The 18,515-nt window shown below is 40.5% G+C and overlaps 1 protein-coding gene across 2 annotated transcripts in view; it reads left to right on the forward strand.

The window, feature by feature from the left end:
• Positions 1-4,804: 4,804 nt before the first annotated feature.
• The window catches only part of LOC307129927 (uncharacterized protein), a 35,931-nt gene continuing 22,220 nt past the window's right edge, over positions 4,805-18,515 (forward strand). The window contains exons 1-2 of one of the 2 annotated variants that reach the window (XM_079822726.1): positions 4,805-4,902; positions 5,097-5,609. In XM_079822726.1, coding sequence (XP_079678852.1) covers positions 5,513-5,609 — 97 coding nt within the window. In that variant the 5' untranslated portion in view covers positions 4,805-4,902; positions 5,097-5,512. The remainder of the gene's footprint in view (positions 4,903-5,096; positions 5,610-18,515) is intronic. The other variant, XM_079822725.1, reaches the window with a different exon arrangement.

Below are 18,515 nucleotides of genomic sequence, written 5' to 3' on the forward strand. Positions count from 1 at the left end.
GTAGAGCATTGTGCTAGCAATGCCAAGGTCATGGGTTCGATTCCCAGGGAAAGCAAGAACTGAGAAAATGTTAAATGTGTACCTTGAATGCAATGTACCGGTAAGTCGCTTTGGATAAAAGCGTCTGCCAAATGCATGAATGTGAATGTGAGATTGACAGTCATGTTTAGCTTCTTCCATTTTCTAATGATTGCTCCAACAGTGGACCTTTTTTCACCAAGCTGCTTGGCAATTTCCCCGTAGCCCTTTCCAGCCTTGTGGAGGTGTACAATTTTGTCTGTAGTGTCTTTGGACAGCTCTTTGGTCTTGGCCATGTTAGAAGTTTGATTCTTACTGATTGTATGGGGTGGACAGGTGTCTTTATGCGGCTAACGACCTCAAACAGGTGCATCTAATTTAGGATAATAAATGGAGTGGAGGTGGACATTTTAAAGGCAGACTAACACGTCTTTGAGGGTCAGAATTCTAGCTGATAGACAGGTGTTCAAATACTTATTTGCAGCTGTATCATACAAATAAATAGTTAAAAAATCATACATTGTGATTTCTGGATTTTTTTTTAGATTATATCTCTCACAGTGGACATGCACCTATGATGACAATTTCTATGATTTCTAAGTGGGAGAACTTTCAAAATAGCAGGGTGTTCAAATACTTATTTTCCTCACTGTACATACATACATATATATATATATATATATATATATATATATATATATATATATATATATATATATATATATATATATATATATATATATATATTATTATTATTATTATTATTATTATTATTATTATAGCCTCTCATTCCTGACTGTGTCCCAGCTGTGGAAAACTCTTTCAGACAGTGTTGAGGAGGCAGAGGGAGATGATGAAGAGCTGTGGGAGAAGAGGAAGAGTCTCTTTCTTACCCCACCAGCAGAGGGCAGGGTCTTCTGAGGCAAGGATAGGATGGTCTCTATATATTCACTTTCGATCTTTGCAAACTGGAAGCTGAAAAATACAATTATACCATACTATTGTAGTCAGGTTTATTGCTTTTTGTTAGAAAGGTATAAAAAATGTGTAAACATTTTTTTTTAACTTACGTGTTCCTCCTCCTCTTCCTTATCCCAAGCTGTCACCGCATCATCCTTCTCTGGCAGCTGAAGGAGGAGCACCCTGCTTTTGAAAGAGTCTCTTTTGCTCACCAAGGCTGCATTTATTTGATCAAAAATACAGTACAAACTGTAATTACTGTGAATATCATGATAATGTAAAACAGCTGTTTTCTATATTTAAAGGGTTAGTTCACAGTCACATGATACTTTAACAATCATTCTAATATGAGGATTTGCTGCTCAAGAAACATTTATGATTATTATCAGTGTTGAAAACATTTGTGCTGCATTTTTCAGAATTCTTGATGAATAAAAAGTTTTTTTTAAAAGTTTGAAAGTTCAAAAATCTTATAACATTATAAAAGTCTTTACTGTCACTTTTGATCAATTTAATGCATTTTATTTTATTGTTTCCAAAAAATATAAAGCAGCACAACTGTTTTCAACAAATCATTATATTAGAATGATTTCTGAAAGATCATGAGACAATTATTTTAATAATATTTCACAATATTATTTTTACTGTATTTTTTTGCTTTTCTTGCTGAGCATTAGATACTTTTTTCAAAGACATAAACAATTGTACCAACACCAAACTTTTGAACATTAGTGTATGTTTGAGGTTTTACTCATAGTGCCTTAAGAGATGTTGTCCGACAGGAGATCCGCTCCAACTCTGCTACGGTGCAGGGCATCAGCATGGAAGCATCAACATAAACAATTTATCATAGAGAAACATGTTGGACATCTTCAGACATGTTGGATTCTAGGGAGCTTCCCCTTTGTTGTAGAAGGGTTATTTTGTCCCTCCTGAAATCACAGAACATTTTTTATCCATATTTGAACTAGGTTTCGTGTAACGTTAAGTGACGTCGTTGATTAACAGCACACATATTTAAGTTAAGTAACTTACGTTTGTTAAATTAATTAGCCACCTCGTCCCCTTGGAATTATAAGGTTCTATCTGACGTTTTTGTCAAAATTGAGTTATTCACATATTCTTATTCTGTGACAACTTATTTACATTATGTGATGTTTTTTTTTTAAGTTGTGTACATTTTGGGACTTTTTATTGAAAAACAAAAAGGTTCTATCTACAAAGTCGAACTCTGACTTGGCTCTATAAGGTTCTATCTGAGTGAGCCAATCAGCACTTCGAATGCACAGAAGAGGACCAATCAGGATCAACTTTATAGGTTGTGTCGCCGGCTTTTTCCTTGACAGGAAAGATCGCAGACACACAATATCTGTGAGGATTATGGCACACAATGAAAAGTTTTTAAGAAACCTCAAGATCGACAATTTTATTGACGATCTTGTCAAGGACAGCAGCCCGAATTCCAGGCATCACATATAGTCAGTGAATCATTTTTCAATGATTATTAAACTTTATGCAATAATTTGCTGAAGCATGTCTGTTTTCTTGCAGTTTTTAAAGTCTTAAAATGTCTTAATTTTTACAATATTAAGCCTTAAAGGTCAAATAGTAAAAAGTTTAATTGATGGGGTCTTAATTACAACAATAAACTTTAGCATGTTATTTCAGCCATACTGATGTCTAGAGAGAAAGACATTTTACCTGGCCCACTTTAGGTGGAATAAAATCCTGCTCAGATGTATTACAGTAGCTGCTTTCTGTCTAAACAAAAGAAAGATGAACAATTTCTGCAATAATGTGTTTAATTACCCACCAAATTGGTACCAAAAATGTACATCTGCACTGGACAAAATATTTAGACCTGCCTAGCTTAATTTGAAATGTCCTAAATACATGGAAGTGCTAAAAATATGAAATAAATGTCATAAGTAAGGATACAATTTTACATTCCAACACATGTTGAGACATTGTTACAACATTATTTTTTATATTTAATGTTCAAATAATGGTTTGGCAGATAGAACCTTATAATTCTAAGCGAAAAGTGTTTAAAGAAGGTTCTATCTGCATTTGACCCATTCCAAAAATCCCCATTTACAATTTTGAGAGGATTTTGATATTGTATATTTAGAATACATTTAGGGTCCCTGTTATTTTCATGTTTGAAAGAAACTTGTTCCCCATATACATTTTCCTATATGTAATGCAAAAACTTTGAAGCTCAATATCTCAAAACTGCTCAGAACGCAGATAGAACCTTATAATTCCAAGGGGACGACCTTCCAATGACCCATTCAATTGCCGGTAAAACTGGCAAAACTATAAAAACCTCTCATTTACACATAAATGTGTGATTAAAAGCCTAAACTTTTATAAACAAGAGCTTAATGCTGCCTTCACGTGCTCTCGGAATTATCGTAAATACGAGTTTCCCAGGTAAAAATTGCACATGAACGCCCTCACATTTTGAAACTTGAATGCAATGAGTTCGTAACCACGATTTCAGAAGTCGGAATGACCAAATTTCCGATAGCTCGTGAAGGCAGCATAAGTCTAGAGTTAGCCTCGTTAACTTACCTGTTGTGAAAACGGTTGAGATGTTGACTTTCTCCAAAGACACATTTCTATAAATTCAACAGAAGTGTGTCAATTACACGTAAGAAAAGTGTCTGGAACAATTGTGTGTATTATTTGTGTGATTTTAGAGACTAAACTCACCTGAAAGCAGTAAAAACAACAACGAGAGAGGGAGCGAGTTTTGCGGTTTGTCTGTTGTGTGTGCGCCGTTTCCATGGCAACTATGCGCCGCTCCAGTGTTTGAAATTGATTCGTCAAAGTCACGCAGCAAGAATTAACACATGACATTACATGAATAAAAATCATGAATTTATCACTCATTTTGAAGTTCTATGACCCGCTCAGGTGCAAAATGCCACTCCTGGCATGTGATAGTGGGACAGTTGTGGCACTTTTATGATGTAATATTTTTTGTATTGTTGTTTTTGCAAACACGACGATTTGAAAACATTGATTCATTGATTAATTTATTCATATTTGATGAATTAGGTAAATGTCCAATATAATATACAAATGGCATGTAATGCAATTATCTGGAAAGTTATCTGGAGACCAGTGGACCACTTCTTTTGAGGAAGTATCTGGAACGTTAGCCAAGATTAAAAAAAATGGAACTTTACCATGACGTCCTCACAACGTTCCCTGTGGGATAAACTAGCGACGTCTTTTGATGACGTGCCCACTACGTTTCTGGAACGTTAGCCAAGATTCGGAAAAAATGGAACTTTACCACGACGTCCTCACAACGTTGTCATAAAGTAATGTCACGCTGACCAAATGACGACTAACTGACGACGTCGTCACCCCGTACTGTGTTTGCTGGGCAGATAAGAGTAAATCGAGAGTCAGCAAGAAGCTCATTTGATTGACTACAGAAGAAGTTGTAAGAGAAGCAGCATTCAGTGAGTGAGAGAATCGTGCCAAAACTTTAAGCGCAGCTAAAGGAAAGACGGAACAGTGCAAATCGGGGGAAAAAACGTGTCAAAAGTGTAACCGTGGAAAAATGGAAGTCGGAAGAATACAGATCATATTTGTTTTGCAATGGCATTAAGCTGCAGTTTCACAAAACATTAATTACACTTACAAATAACAGTAAAATGCTACAAATATTTTTTTTCTTCTGACACTTGAAAGGCGATTTACACCTTTACAAAGAATACGCTTTAAGAATATGCGGCCCCTTTAAGAAACATGACACCGCGCGCCCTGAGTATGCGCAGAAGAGAGAAGCGCGAGAAGCAGACTCTCCAGATGAAGCTGAAACTTAAAAGCGACGCTGTTAGCGATCGTGAATGAAGGACAAAAGTTGAATATTTTCTCCGGATGCCTTATATTTCCATTCTGCAGGTGAGAGATGTTTCTCAGATTACAGAGTTTAACATTAATCAGCTCCAGAGTTTACATGTTTAAGGACCAATGTAATGAATTGCGGTGTGTGTCCTGGTTTATTATTAGAGTGTAATAATATGTTGGCAGAGAGTTTTTCACACACTCTTGACTCTATTACACCAATAAAATGTGCTTAATGTGCCACTTTACAGAAGATCTCAGACATCAGCATAATGAATGAGGGGAAAACAGGGAACTTTTGGAGACAAAGAGGCTTTTCAGCAGCTCAGTTAAACATGATGGTCCTGTTGTTTCTCTCAGACTTTGGACAGGAGTTGAACAAACCTGGTTTTGAAAGCAATTAATATCTAACTTGTACCAAACTACTCCATATTCCTGACAGAAATAATATGTAATTGAAGTAATCCAGTGTAAATTCAGTAACTTATCTTTGATTTTTCCAGACCTGGTCCTGTGGGCGTCAGTATCTCACAGTGATCACAGTTCACACCTGCAGTGAAGCCCCTCCCACAACAATTCACCAATAAATACTGGAAATATTCACATCATCCTACAAGAGAAGGACAAACTCCAGGTGTAGCAGCTGAAATCTGTGTGACTGTTAAAGATGGAGTTTATTAAAGAGGAGATTAAAGAGGAGATTGAAGACATGAGTTATCCAGACCCATCCAGAATAAAACATGAAGATACAGAGGAACAAATAGGTTGGTGTCCATTCTTGATTCTTCATTATTGACTGCATTAGTGGCTGTGAAATAATAAGCAGCAAAAGTGCATATTTTTTTTAGTTTGGGCTTTCGTGTTTCAAGTCAAGTAACGATAAGTGTTTGTATGAAAAATACCAATATTTTAAACTGTAGACTATCGTCTCTGACCCACAGTCACCAGCACGAGCATGAGAGGGTTGAGTTCATGCTTGACGTAACTTGAAGTGTGACTTCAGCGCGCTGAGAAACTCTGGTCATGCGTATGTCGGAGGCTGTCAGTTTTCTCGTCAAGAAAACGTCAAGAAAGCTTGAAGCTTCATGTTATTCTTTACTCACACAAACATCACTTTAATTTACAGCCCGCAGATGTCACACTTAAGCCGCGCTTCCACCAAAATTACCCGGAACTATTTGTACCAGGAACTTTTTTCCCAGGAACTTTTTCTCCCCCAGACCTGCTACTTTCTGCGTTTCCACCGCGGTCTAAAGTACCGGGGAGATTAGGCAAATTAGCCCGGTGACGTAAGAATGCGCGCGGCTGCTCCTCCCAGTCACAGACGGACATGAATCACTTTTGCGCGATACTGTCTGCAACTACAAGTGGAGAAGATGCAAGCAGTGCTGCTTTTGCATACACATTACCAACACTGCTTATTTAAACGTGCACTTTCACCTGGTTTGACCATTTTAATGCAAAATGGGATGATGGGCAATCCAAAATCTGAATGTGTTGTAATAGCTCAATTCCAAAATATTTTCTATAAAAGGATAATGAGGTCAGTCATTCATGACAGATGTGTGAAAAGTTAATTGAATGAAAACAATAGACTGAATTAAGCGGTTGAAAGATTAGGTACTAGACTGCAAGTATTTATTTATCACAATAACATCTCTATGCATTCACAAAAAAAAAAAAAATCACATGACTAGTATTATAATATGCTTCATTAAATGCATAATTTTAGAGACTTCTTCCTCAAATTTGAAATGAAGCAGGACCACACTTATGGCTTCACTTAAGTTGTGGTTATAAGTTATTATACTACATTCACATAGTTATACATTTAAAAATATAATATTTGGGTTTTCTAGATATGTTTATGTGCATATTCAGAAAGACTTGCGAGCAGCAGCCCTTTTATTTGCTTCCTACACTATATGAATACAATTAGAAAGTGGTTATATAGTTAGAATGTGGAAATTAAAAAGACACAGTGACATTTCACACATTTGACTTTATTTTAGACAGATTAGTTCTTACAAAATTAAAATAAGTGTGCAAAGACAAATAAATTACTAGAACAATAAAATGAAATTATAAAATGTGAAAACAACAATATAAAAAAGTGTATTTTTCAGTAACCTGTCCAAGAGCTGAGCCAACACGTACAATATATAAAGTACAAATGTGATAGTGCAAATGCTTCATTCAAGCGGCTGGTCATTGTGGCTACTTCTTGAACGACTGGACAAACTGTCCAAGAACAGACAGAAACCCGGTCTGAAAGTCCCTCTGCTGCCGTCAGCTTTCTTCCGCTTCTGACTGGTGGAATGCCAGCTCTTGCCTCCTCATCTCTCCTCGGCCTGGCTCTCCAATAACAGCTGAATATATTGGTCTCGCTGTTCTTGTCCATGCTGCAGGACGGCCCGGTTAGCATCCTCCATGTCCCTCAGTGCATCAAGAAAAGTCAGTCCCTTTTCCTTTTCCCTAAGTAGAAAACTTGCACAGAAACACATGGAAATTAATACACAAGGCAACCATGAAACAATAGAAACCATCAATTAATTAGGGGTTCAAGCACGAAGTGCTGAAACCCTATTGTATTTGTGCTGATTTTTTTAGGGGTTCAAGCATGAAATGCTGAAACCCTATTGTAATTGTAAGGATTCGTAAAACGCATCGTGCAGGCCAAACCGTAAGGCCTAGAGACATGAAACCTGGCCAGATGGTAGGCCTCAGTTTGGGGACAACCTATCAGAGTATGACCCCGAATGGCCCATAGGTGGCGCTACAGCAACCAAAAGTTCAAAATTGCTCATAACTCTTAGACTGTTTGTCCCAGGATCAAGTGTCTTATATCGTTGGAATCCTTGGCTCAAGGCAGACAAAATGGCTATCTCCGATTTGGATGTAGGCAGGGAAAATTTTCTGCTATGTCGAATTTTGTCCAAAACCTACTTTTGCAAACTAGTCCCTGGTTTTTTGCCCGATCGGAACCGAACCAGTCTAGGACAATTCTCTGGACTCTCTCGATCCATAATTATCAAAAAAAAGTTGAACTTTGGCATTTGGGTGGCTGTAACAGGGTCATTTAGAAAAGGGGCGTGGCAAAATACACTAAAAAGCCTATACATCCCAAATGAAAACTCAGAACTTCACCAAAATTGATGAGCATATGTGTCAGAACATGGTGAGGAAGCATGCAGAGTTTCATGGAGATCGGACCATAGGTGGCGCTATAACTGGCAAAAAGCCTTCATTCTTATTAGGGGTTCAAGCATGAAATGCTGAAACCCTATTGTAATTGTAAGGATTCGTAAAACGCATCGTGCAGGCCAAACCGTAAGGCCTAGAGACATGAAACCTGGCCAGATGGTAGGCCTCAGTTTGGGGACAACCTATCAGAGTATGACCCCGAATGGCCCATAGGTGGCGCTACAGCAACCAAAAGTTCAAAATTGCTCATAACTCTTAGACTGTTTGTCCCAGGATCAAGTGTCTTATATCGTTGGAATCCTTGGCTCAAGGCAGACAAAATGGCTATCTCCGATTTGGATGTAGGCAGGGAAAATTTTCTGCTATGTCGAATTTTGTCCAAAACCTACTTTTGCGAACTAGTCCCTGGTTTTTTGCCCGATCGGAACCGAACCAGTCTAGGACAATTCTCTGGACTCTCTCGATCCATAATTATCAAAAAAAAGTTGAACTTTGGCATTTGGGTGGCTGTAACAGGGTCATTTAGAAAAGGGGCGTGGCAAAATACACTACAAAGCCTATACATCCCAAATGAAAACTCAGAACTTCACCAAAATTGATGAGCATATGTGTCAGAACATGGTGAGGAAGCATGCAGAGTTTCATGGAGATCGGACCATAGGTGGCGCTATAACTGGCAAAAAGCCTTCATTCTTATTAGGGGTTCAAGCATGAAATGCTGAAACCCTATTGTAATTGTAAGGATTCGTAAAACGCATCGTGCAGGCCAAACCGTAAGGCCTAGAGACATGAAACCTGGCCAGATGGTAGGCCTCAGTTTGGGGACAACCTATCAGAGTATGACCCCGAATGGCCCATAGGTGGCGCTACAGCAACCAAAAGTTCAAAATTGCTCATAACTCTTAGACTGTTTGTCCCAGGATCAAGTGTCTTATATCGTTGGAATCCTTGGCTCAAGGCAGACAAAATGGCTATCTCCGATTTGGATGTAGGCAGGGAAAATTTTCTGCTATGTCGAATTTTGTCCAAAACCTACTTTTGCGAACTAGTCCCTGGTTTTTTGCCCGATCGGAACCGAACCAGTCTAGGACAATTCTCTGGACTCTCTCGATCCATAATTATCAAAAAAAAGTTGAACTTTGGCATTTGGGTGGCTGTAACAGGGTCATTTAGAAAAGGGGCGTGGCAAAATACACTAAAAAGCCTATACATCCCAAATGAAAACTCAGAACTTCACCAAAATTGATGAGCATATGTGTCAGAACATGGTGAGGAAGCATGCAGAGTTTCATGGAGATCGGACCATAGGTGGCGCTATAACTGGCAAAAAGCCTTCATTCTTATTAGGGGTTCAAGCATGAAATGCTGAAACCCTATTGTAATTGTAAGGATTCGTAAAACGCATCGTGCAGGCCAAACCGTAAGGCCTAGAGACATGAAACCTGGCCAGATGGTAGGCCTCAGTTTGGGGACAAACTATCAGAGTATGACCCCGAATGGCCCATAGGTGGCGCTACAGCAACCAAAAGTTCAAAATTGCTCATAACTCTTAGACTGTTTGTCCCAGGATCAAGTGTCTTATATCGTTGGAATCCTTGGCTCAAGGCAGACAAAATGGCTATCTCCGATTTGGATGTAGGCAGGGAAAATTTTCTGCTATGTCGAATTTTGTCCAAAACCTACTTTTGCGAACTAGTCCCTGGTTTTTTGCCCGATCGGAGCCGAACCAGTCTAGGACAATTCTCTGGACTCTCTCAATCCATAATTATCAAAAAAAAGTTGAACTTTGGCATTTGGGTGGCTGTAACAGGGTCATTTAGAAAAGGGGCGTGGCAAAATACACTACAAAGCCTATACATCCCAAATGAAAACTCAGAACTTCACCAAAATTGATGAGCATATGTGTCAGAACATGGTGAGGAAGCATGCAGAGTTTCATGGAGATCGGACCATAGGTGGCGCTATAACTGGCAAAAAGCCTTCATTCTTATTAGGGGTTCAAGCATGAAATGCTGAAACCCTATTGTAATTGTAAGGATTCGTAAAACGCATCGTGCAGGCCAAACCGTAAGGCCTAGAGACATGAAACCTGGCCAGATGGTAGGCCTCAGTTTGGGGACAACCTATCAGAGTATGACCCCGAATGGCCCATAGGTGGCGCTACAGCAACCAAAAGTTCAAAATTGCTCATAACTCTTAGACTGTTTGTCCCAGGATCAAGTGTCTTATATCGTTGGAATCCTTGGCTCAAGGCAGACAAAATGGCTATCTCCGATTTGGATGTAGGCAGGGAAAATTTTCTGCTATGTCGAATTTTGTCCAAAACCTACTTTTGCGAACTAGTCCCTGGTTTTTTGCCCGATCGGAACCGAACCAGTCTAGGACAATTCTCTGGACTCTCTCGATCCATAATTATCAAAAAAAAGTTGAACTTTGGCATTTGGGTGGCTGTAACAGGGTCATTTAGAAAAGGGGCGTGGCAAAATACACTAAAAAGCCTATACATCCCAAATGAAAACTCAGAACTTCACCAAAATTGATGAGCATATGTGTCAGAACATGGTGAGGAAGCATGCAGAGTTTCATGGAGATCGGACCATAGGTGGCGCTATAACTGGCAAAAAGCCTTCATTCTTATTAGGGGTTCAAGCATGAAATGCTGAAACCCTATTGTAATTGTAAGGATTCGTAAAACGCATCGTGCAGGCCAAACCGTAAGGCCTAGAGACATGAAACCTGGCCAGATGGTAGGCCTCAGTTTGGGGACAACCTATCAGAGTATGACCCCGAATGGCCCATAGGTGGCGCTACAGCAACCAAAAGTTCAAAATTGCTCATAACTCTTAGACTGTTTGCCCCAGGATCAAGTGTCTTATATCGTTGGAATCCTTGGCTCAAGGCAGACAAAATGGCTATCTCCGATTTGGATGTAGGCAGGGAAAATTTTCTGCTATGTCGAATTTTGTCCAAAACCTACTTTTGCGAACTAGTCCCTGGTTTTTTGCCCGATCGGAACCGAACCAGTCTAGGACAATTCTCTGGACTCTCTCGATCCATAATTATCAAAAAAAAGTTGAACTTTGGCATTTGGGTGGCTGTAACAGGGTCATTTAGAAAAGGGGCGTGGCAAAATACACTACAAAGCCTATACATCCCAAATGAAAACTCAGAACTTCACCAAAATTGATGAGCATATGTGTCAGAACATGGTGAGGAAGCATGCAGAGTTTCATGGAGATCGGACCATAGGTGGCGCTATAACTGGCAAAAAGCCTTCATTCTTATTAGGGGTTCAAGCATGAAATGCTGAAACCCTATTGTAATTGTAAGGATTCGTAAAACGCATCGTGCAGGCCAAACCGTAAGGCCTAGAGACATGAAACCTGGCCAGATGGTAGGCCTCAGTTTGGGGACAACCTATCAGAGTATGACCCCGAATGGCCCATAGGTGGCGCTACAGCAACCAAAAGTTCAAAATTGCTCATAACTCTTAGACTGTTTGTCCCAGGATCAAGTGTCTTATATCGTTGGAATCCTTGGCTCAAGGCAGACAAAATGGCTATCTCCGATTTGGATGTAGGCAGGGAAAATTTTCTGCTATGTCGAATTTTGTCCAAAACCTACTTTTGCGAACTAGTCCCTGGTTTTTTGCCCGATCGGAACCGAACCAGTCTAGGACAATTCTCTGGACTCTCTCGATCCATAATTATCAAAAAAAAGTTGAACTTTGGCATTTGGGTGGCTGTAACAGGGTCATTTAGAAAAGGGGCGTGGCAAAATACACTACAAAGCCTATACATCCCAAATGAAAACTCAGAACTTCACCAAAATTGATGAGCATATGTGTCAGAACATGGTGAGGAAGCATGCAGAGTTTCATGGAGATCGGACCATAGGTGGCGCTATAACTGGCAAAAAGCCTTCATTCTTATTAGGGGTTCAAGCATGAAATGCTGAAACCCTATTGTAATTGTAAGGATTCGTAAAACGCATCGTGCAGGCCAAACCGTAAGGCCTAGAGACATGAAACCTGGCCAGATGGTAGGCCTCAGTTTGGGGACAACCTATCAGAGTATGACCCCGAATGGCCCATAGGTGGCGCTACAGCAACCAAAAGTTCAAAATTGCTCATAACTCTTAGACTGTTTGTCCCAGGATCAAGTGTCTTATATCGTTGGAATCCTTGGCTCAAGGCAGACAAAATGGCTATCTCCGATTTGGATGTAGGCAGGGAAAATTTTCTGCTATGTCGAATTTTGTCCAAAACCTACTTTTGCGAACTAGTCCCTGGTTTTTTGCCCGATCGGAACCGAACCAGTCTAGGACAATTCTCTGGACTCTCTCGATCCATAATTATCAAAAAAAAGTTGAACTTTGGCATTTGGGTGGCTGTAACAGGGTCATTTAGAAAAGGGGCGTGGCAAAATACACTAAAAAGCCTATACATCCCAAATGAAAACTCAGAACTTCACCAAAATTGATGAGCATATGTGTCAGAACATGGTGAGGAAGCATGCAGAGTTTCATGGAGATCGGACCATAGGTGGCGCTATAACTGGCAAAAAGCCTTCATTCTTATTAGGGGTTCAAGCATGAAATGCTGAAACCCTATTGTAATTGTAAGGATTCGTAAAACGCATCGTGCAGGCCAAACCGTAAGGCCTAGAGACATGAAACCTGGCCAGATGGTAGGCCTCAGTTTGGGGACAACCTATCAGAGTATGACCCCGAATGGCCCATAGGTGGCGCTACAGCAACCAAAAGTTCAAAATTGCTCATAACTCTTAGACTGTTTGCCCCAGGATCAAGTGTCTTATATCGTTGGAATCCTTGGCTCAAGGCAGACAAAATGGCTATCTCCGATTTGGATGTAGGCAGGGAAAATTTTCTGCTATGTCGAATTTTGTCCAAAACCTACTTTTGCGAACTAGTCCCTGGTTTTTTGCCCGATCGGAACCGAACCAGTCTAGGACAATTCTCTGGACTCTCTCGATCCATAATTATCAAAAAAAAGTTGAACTTTGGCATTTGGGTGGCTGTAACAGGGTCATTTAGAAAAGGGGCGTGGCAAAATACACTACAAAGCCTATACATCCCAAATGAAAACTCAGAACTTCACCAAAATTGATGAGCATATGTGTCAGAACATGGTGAGGAAGCATGCAGAGTTTCATGGAGATCGGACCATAGGTGGCGCTATAACTGGCAAAAAGCCTTCATTCTTATTAGGGGTTCAAGCATGAAATGCTGAAACCCTATTGTAATTGTAAGGATTCGTAAAACGCATCGTGCAGGCCAAACCGTAAGGCCTAGAGACATGAAACCTGGCCAGATGGTAGGCCTCAGTTTGGGGACAACCTATCAGAGTATGACCCCGAATGGCCCATAGGTGGCGCTACAGCAACCAAAAGTTCAAAATTGCTCATAACTCTTAGACTGTTTGTCCCAGGATCAAGTGTCTTATATCGTTGGAATCCTTGGCTCAAGGCAGACAAAATGGCTATCTCCGATTTGGATGTAGGCAGGGAAAATTTTCTGCTATGTCGAATTTTGTCCAAAACCTACTTTTGCGAACTAGTCCCTGGTTTTTTGCCCGATCGGAACCGAACCAGTCTAGGACAATTCTCTGGACTCTCTCGATCCATAATTATCAAAAAAAAGTTGAACTTTGGCATTTGGGTGGCTGTAACAGGGTCATTTAGAAAAGGGGCGTGGCAAAATACACTACAAAGCCTATACATCCCAAATGAAAACTCAGAACTTCACCAAAATTGATGAGCATATGTGTCAGAACATGGTGAGGAAGCATGCAGAGTTTCATGGAGATCGGACCATAGGTGGCGCTATAACTGGCAAAAAGCCTTCATTCTTATTAGGGGTTCAAGCATGAAATGCTGAAACCCTATTGTAATTGTAAGGATTCGTAAAACGCATCGTGCAGGCCAAACCGTAAGGCCTAGAGACATGAAACCTGGCCAGATGGTAGGCCTCAGTTTGGGGACAACCTATCAGAGTATGACCCCGAATGGCCCATAGGTGGCGCTACAGCAACCAAAAGTTCAAAATTGCTCATAACTCTTAGACTGTTTGTCCCAGGATCAAGTGTCTTATATCGTTGGAATCCTTGGCTCAAGGCAGACAAAATGGCTATCTCCGATTTGGATGTAGGCAGGGAAAATTTTCTGCTATGTCGAATTTTGTCCAAAACCTACTTTTGCGAACTAGTCCCTGGTTTTTTGCCCGATCGGAACCGAACCAGTCTAGGACAATTCTCTGGACTCTCTCGATCCATAATTATCAAAAAAAAGTTGAACTTTGGCATTTGGGTGGCTGTAACAGGGTCATTTAGAAAAGGGGCGTGGCAAAATACACTACAAAGCCTATACATCCCAAATGAAAACTCAGAACTTCACCAAAATTGATGAGCATATGTGTCAGAACATGGTGAGGAAGCATGCAGAGTTTCATGGAGATCGGACCATAGGTGGCGCTATAACTGGCAAAAAGCCTTCATTCTTATTAGGGGTTCAAGCATGAAATGCTGAAACCCTATTGTAATTGTAAGGATTCGTAAAACGCATCGTGCAGGCCAAACCGTAAGGCCTAGAGACATGAAACCTGGCCAGATGGTAGGCCTCAGTTTGGGGACAACCTATCAGAGTATGACCCCGAATGGCCCATAGGTGGCGCTACAGCAACCAAAAGTTCAAAATTGCTCATAACTCTTAGACTGTTTGTCCCAGGATCAAGTGTCTTATATCGTTGGAATCCTTGGCTCAAGGCAGACAAAATGGCTATCTCCGATTTGGATGTAGGCAGGGAAAATTTTCTGCTATGTCGAATTTTGTCCCAAACCTACTTTTGCGAACTAGTCCCTGGTTTTTTGCCCGATCGGAACCGAACCAGTCTAGGACAATTCTCTGGACTCTCTCGATCCATAATTATCAAAAAAAAGTTGAACTTTGGCATTTGGGTGGCTGTAACAGGGTCATTTAGAAAAGGGGCGTGGCAAAATACACTAAAAAGCCTATACATCCCAAATGAAAACTCAGAACTTCACCAAAATTGATGAGCATATGTGTCAGAACATGGTGAGGAAGCATGCAGAGTTTCATGGAGATCGGACCATAGGTGGCGCTATAACTGGCAAAAAGCCTTCATTCTTATTAGGGGTTCAAGCATGAAATGCTGAAACCCTATTGTAATTGTAAGGATTCGTAAAACGCATCGTGCAGGCCAAACCGTAAGGCCTAGAGACATGAAACCTGGCCAGATGGTAGGCCTCAGTTTGGGGACAACCTATCAGAGTATGACCCCGAATGGCCCATAGGTGGCGCTACAGCAACCAAAAGTTCAAAATTGCTCATAACTCTTAGACTGTTTGTCCCAGGATCAAGTGTCTTATATCGTTGGAATCCTTGGCTCAAGGCAGACAAAATGGCTATCTCCGATTTGGATGTAGGCAGGGAAAATTTTCTGCTATGTCGAATTTTGTCCAAAACCTACTTTTGCGAACTAGTCCCTGGTTTTTTGCCCGATCGGAACCGAACCAGTCTAGGACAATTCTCTGGACTCTCTCGATCCATAATTATCAAAAAAAAGTTGAACTTTGGCATTTGGGTGGCTGTAACAGGGTCATTTAGAAAAGGGGCGTGGCAAAATACACTACAAAGCCTATACATCCCAAATGAAAACTCAGAACTTCACCAAAATTGATGAGCATATGTGTCAGAACATGGTGAGGAAGCATGCAGAGTTTCATGGAGATCGGACCATAGGTGGCGCTATAACTGGCAAAAAGCCTTCATTCTTATTAGGGGTTCAAGCATGAAATGCTGAAACCCTATTGTAATTGTAAGGATTCGTAAAACGCATCGTGCAGGCCAAACCGTAAGGCCTAGAGACATGAAACCTGGCCAGATGGTAGGCCTCAGTTTGGGGACAACCTATCAGAGTATGACCCCGAATGGCCCATAGGTGGCGCTACAGCAACCAAAAGTTCAAAATTGCTCATAACTCTTAGACTGTTTGTCCCAGGATCAAGTGTCTTATATCGTTGGAATCCTTGGCTCAAGGCAGACAAAATGGCTATCTCCGATTTGGATGTAGGCAGGGAAAATTTTCTGCTATGTCGAATTTTGTCCAAAACCTACTTTTGCGAACTAGTCCCTGGTTTTTTGCCCGATCGGAACCGAACCAGTCTAGGACAATTCTCTGGACTCTCTCGATCCATAATTATCAAAAAAAAGTTGAACTTTGGCATTTGGGTGGCTGTAACAGGGTCATTTAGAAAAGGGGCGTGGCAAAATACACTACAAAGCCTATACATCCCAAATGAAAACTCAGAACTTCACCAAAATTGATGAGCATATGTGTCAGAACATGGTGAGGAAGCATGCAGAGTTTCATGGAGATCGGACCATAGGTGGCGCTATAACTGGCAAAAAGCCTTCATTCTTATTAGGGGTTCAAGCATGAAATGCTGAAACCCTATTGTAATTGTAAGGATTCGTAAAACGCATCGTGCAGGCCAAACCGTAAGGCCTAGAGACATGAAACCTGGCCAGATGGTAGGCCTCAGTTTGGGGACAACCTATCAGAGTATGACCCCGAATGGCCCATAGGTGGCGCTACAGCAACCAAAAGTTCAAAATTGCTCATAACTCTTAGACTGTTTGTCCCAGGATCAAGTGTCTTATATCGTTGGAATCCTTGGCTCAATGCGGAAAAAATGGCTATCTCCGATTTGCTCGCTCTTCAGGCGCCAATTTCGAGTAAATTGCATTTTTTTGAAAAACCAATTTTTGCTGAATTCTCCTAGGTTTTTGGCCCGATTGGAACCAAACCACTGCAAGACTATTCTCTGGAGTCTGACAATCAATAATCATCCAAAAAATTCAAAATTTTAATTAACGGTCGATAAGGGGAACCAAAATCTTTGATGGCACTAGGGCCATTTTTACTAAAATGGTTATAAATTGTGAACGGAAAGAGATTTTTTTTGCTAAACCTGGGATACATCTTTGTGAGCTCAATCTGAGATCATTTGAAAAAAATCGCAACAATTGGCCACTAGGTGGTACTATACAATGGTTATAACTTGTGAACGGAAAGAGATATTTTTGCTAAACTTGGGACACATGTTCATAAGCTCAATCTGAGTTGACATGAAAAAAAATCGTGACAATTGGCCACTTGGTGGCGCTATAACAGTGAAAAAAATCATGAAAAGCGCACCCAACCGTTAGTCTACTGAAAATTGGCATGCAGTGTCTTTGTCCAGGGTGCCATGATAGTCTATGAGAATATTGGTGTATCTCAAAAAACTCAGTATACATCATTGGCTTTGCCTTGAAGGAGCCTTAGAAGTTTCAAGCTCGTGTTTTTTTCACAGGAGTGGCCTCCTAAGAATCCTTTCCGAGTCCAACAATACCAAACATGCCAGGTTTCGCTTTATGGTTTTTGTAAGTGTCATTTAGAGCTTTAAAAAATTGTGGTTATCTTCAAAGCCGTTAGTCTGATCGAGACAACAACAAAAAAACAAAGGAAATTTGAAAACATAGGTAAATAGCTAAACAATAATGCCAAAATGTTAAAATTATGATAGAAACTGACAAAAAAAATTATTAAATCCAATCAATTTTACCCATGGATCATTTTGATGCTCTCACATGTTTGAAACGAACAATGATGGATTGTGATGAAATTTGTTTTGAATTGAGACTGGCGAATCCCCGTCCATACTGTCAATGACCGTTCGCAAAGACCCGCCCACTTTAGTTACTGTTGCTATGTCTGACAAGCGATGCCACTCTCACACCACACCAAGTTCTCACGCAGTGAAAAATACATTGCGGATCAGAGAAAAGACTGCGCGCTGACAGACGAGTACTTTTGATATGAAACAAAGTCTCACCTTTCAAATGTAGTAATTTTTTAGAGACATTTAAACAATAAATACCATTTTGTGACTCTTTAATGTGTCTGATAGATCGCTGTAGACTCGAGGCTCAGTTAAAGCTGCTTGTGAACCGATCATCTCTTCCTTCTAGTTAATTTATATCATTAAAATAAACATGAATGAACATAAAAGGAATGTTGTTTTAAAGTGCTAAGACGTCAGTACACTTTGTTTTTCAAATTTAAATCCTCCTATGTTAATCTACTAACTTTCCTGACTGCTTTGTTGGACAAAATGGCGGATTATGATTAGTCAGATCGCCTGTCAATAAAACTCCCTGCAAAGGGTCAATTGAGAATAGGCTTGTTTGAGATGAGCAAAATCTTCGCAGAACCGATCACCGGTGATCGGCACGAGATGCATGCCGGTTAGAAATGTGTCCGAGTGCGGTCTGCCTTGCTCTGATGTCATGCTGATGTATGTCAAAAATATCTCGCGAGCGCAAGGCGCACGTGTCGGATTCTGCAGTCGCACGCAGTTGCTCTCCACCGACTGCGCTGATCAA

Source organism: Gobio gobio (genome assembly GCF_949357685.1).
Source record: "Gobio gobio genome assembly, chromosome: 8".
In the NCBI taxonomy this organism is placed as follows: Eukaryota; Metazoa; Chordata; class Actinopteri; order Cypriniformes; family Gobionidae; genus Gobio; species Gobio gobio.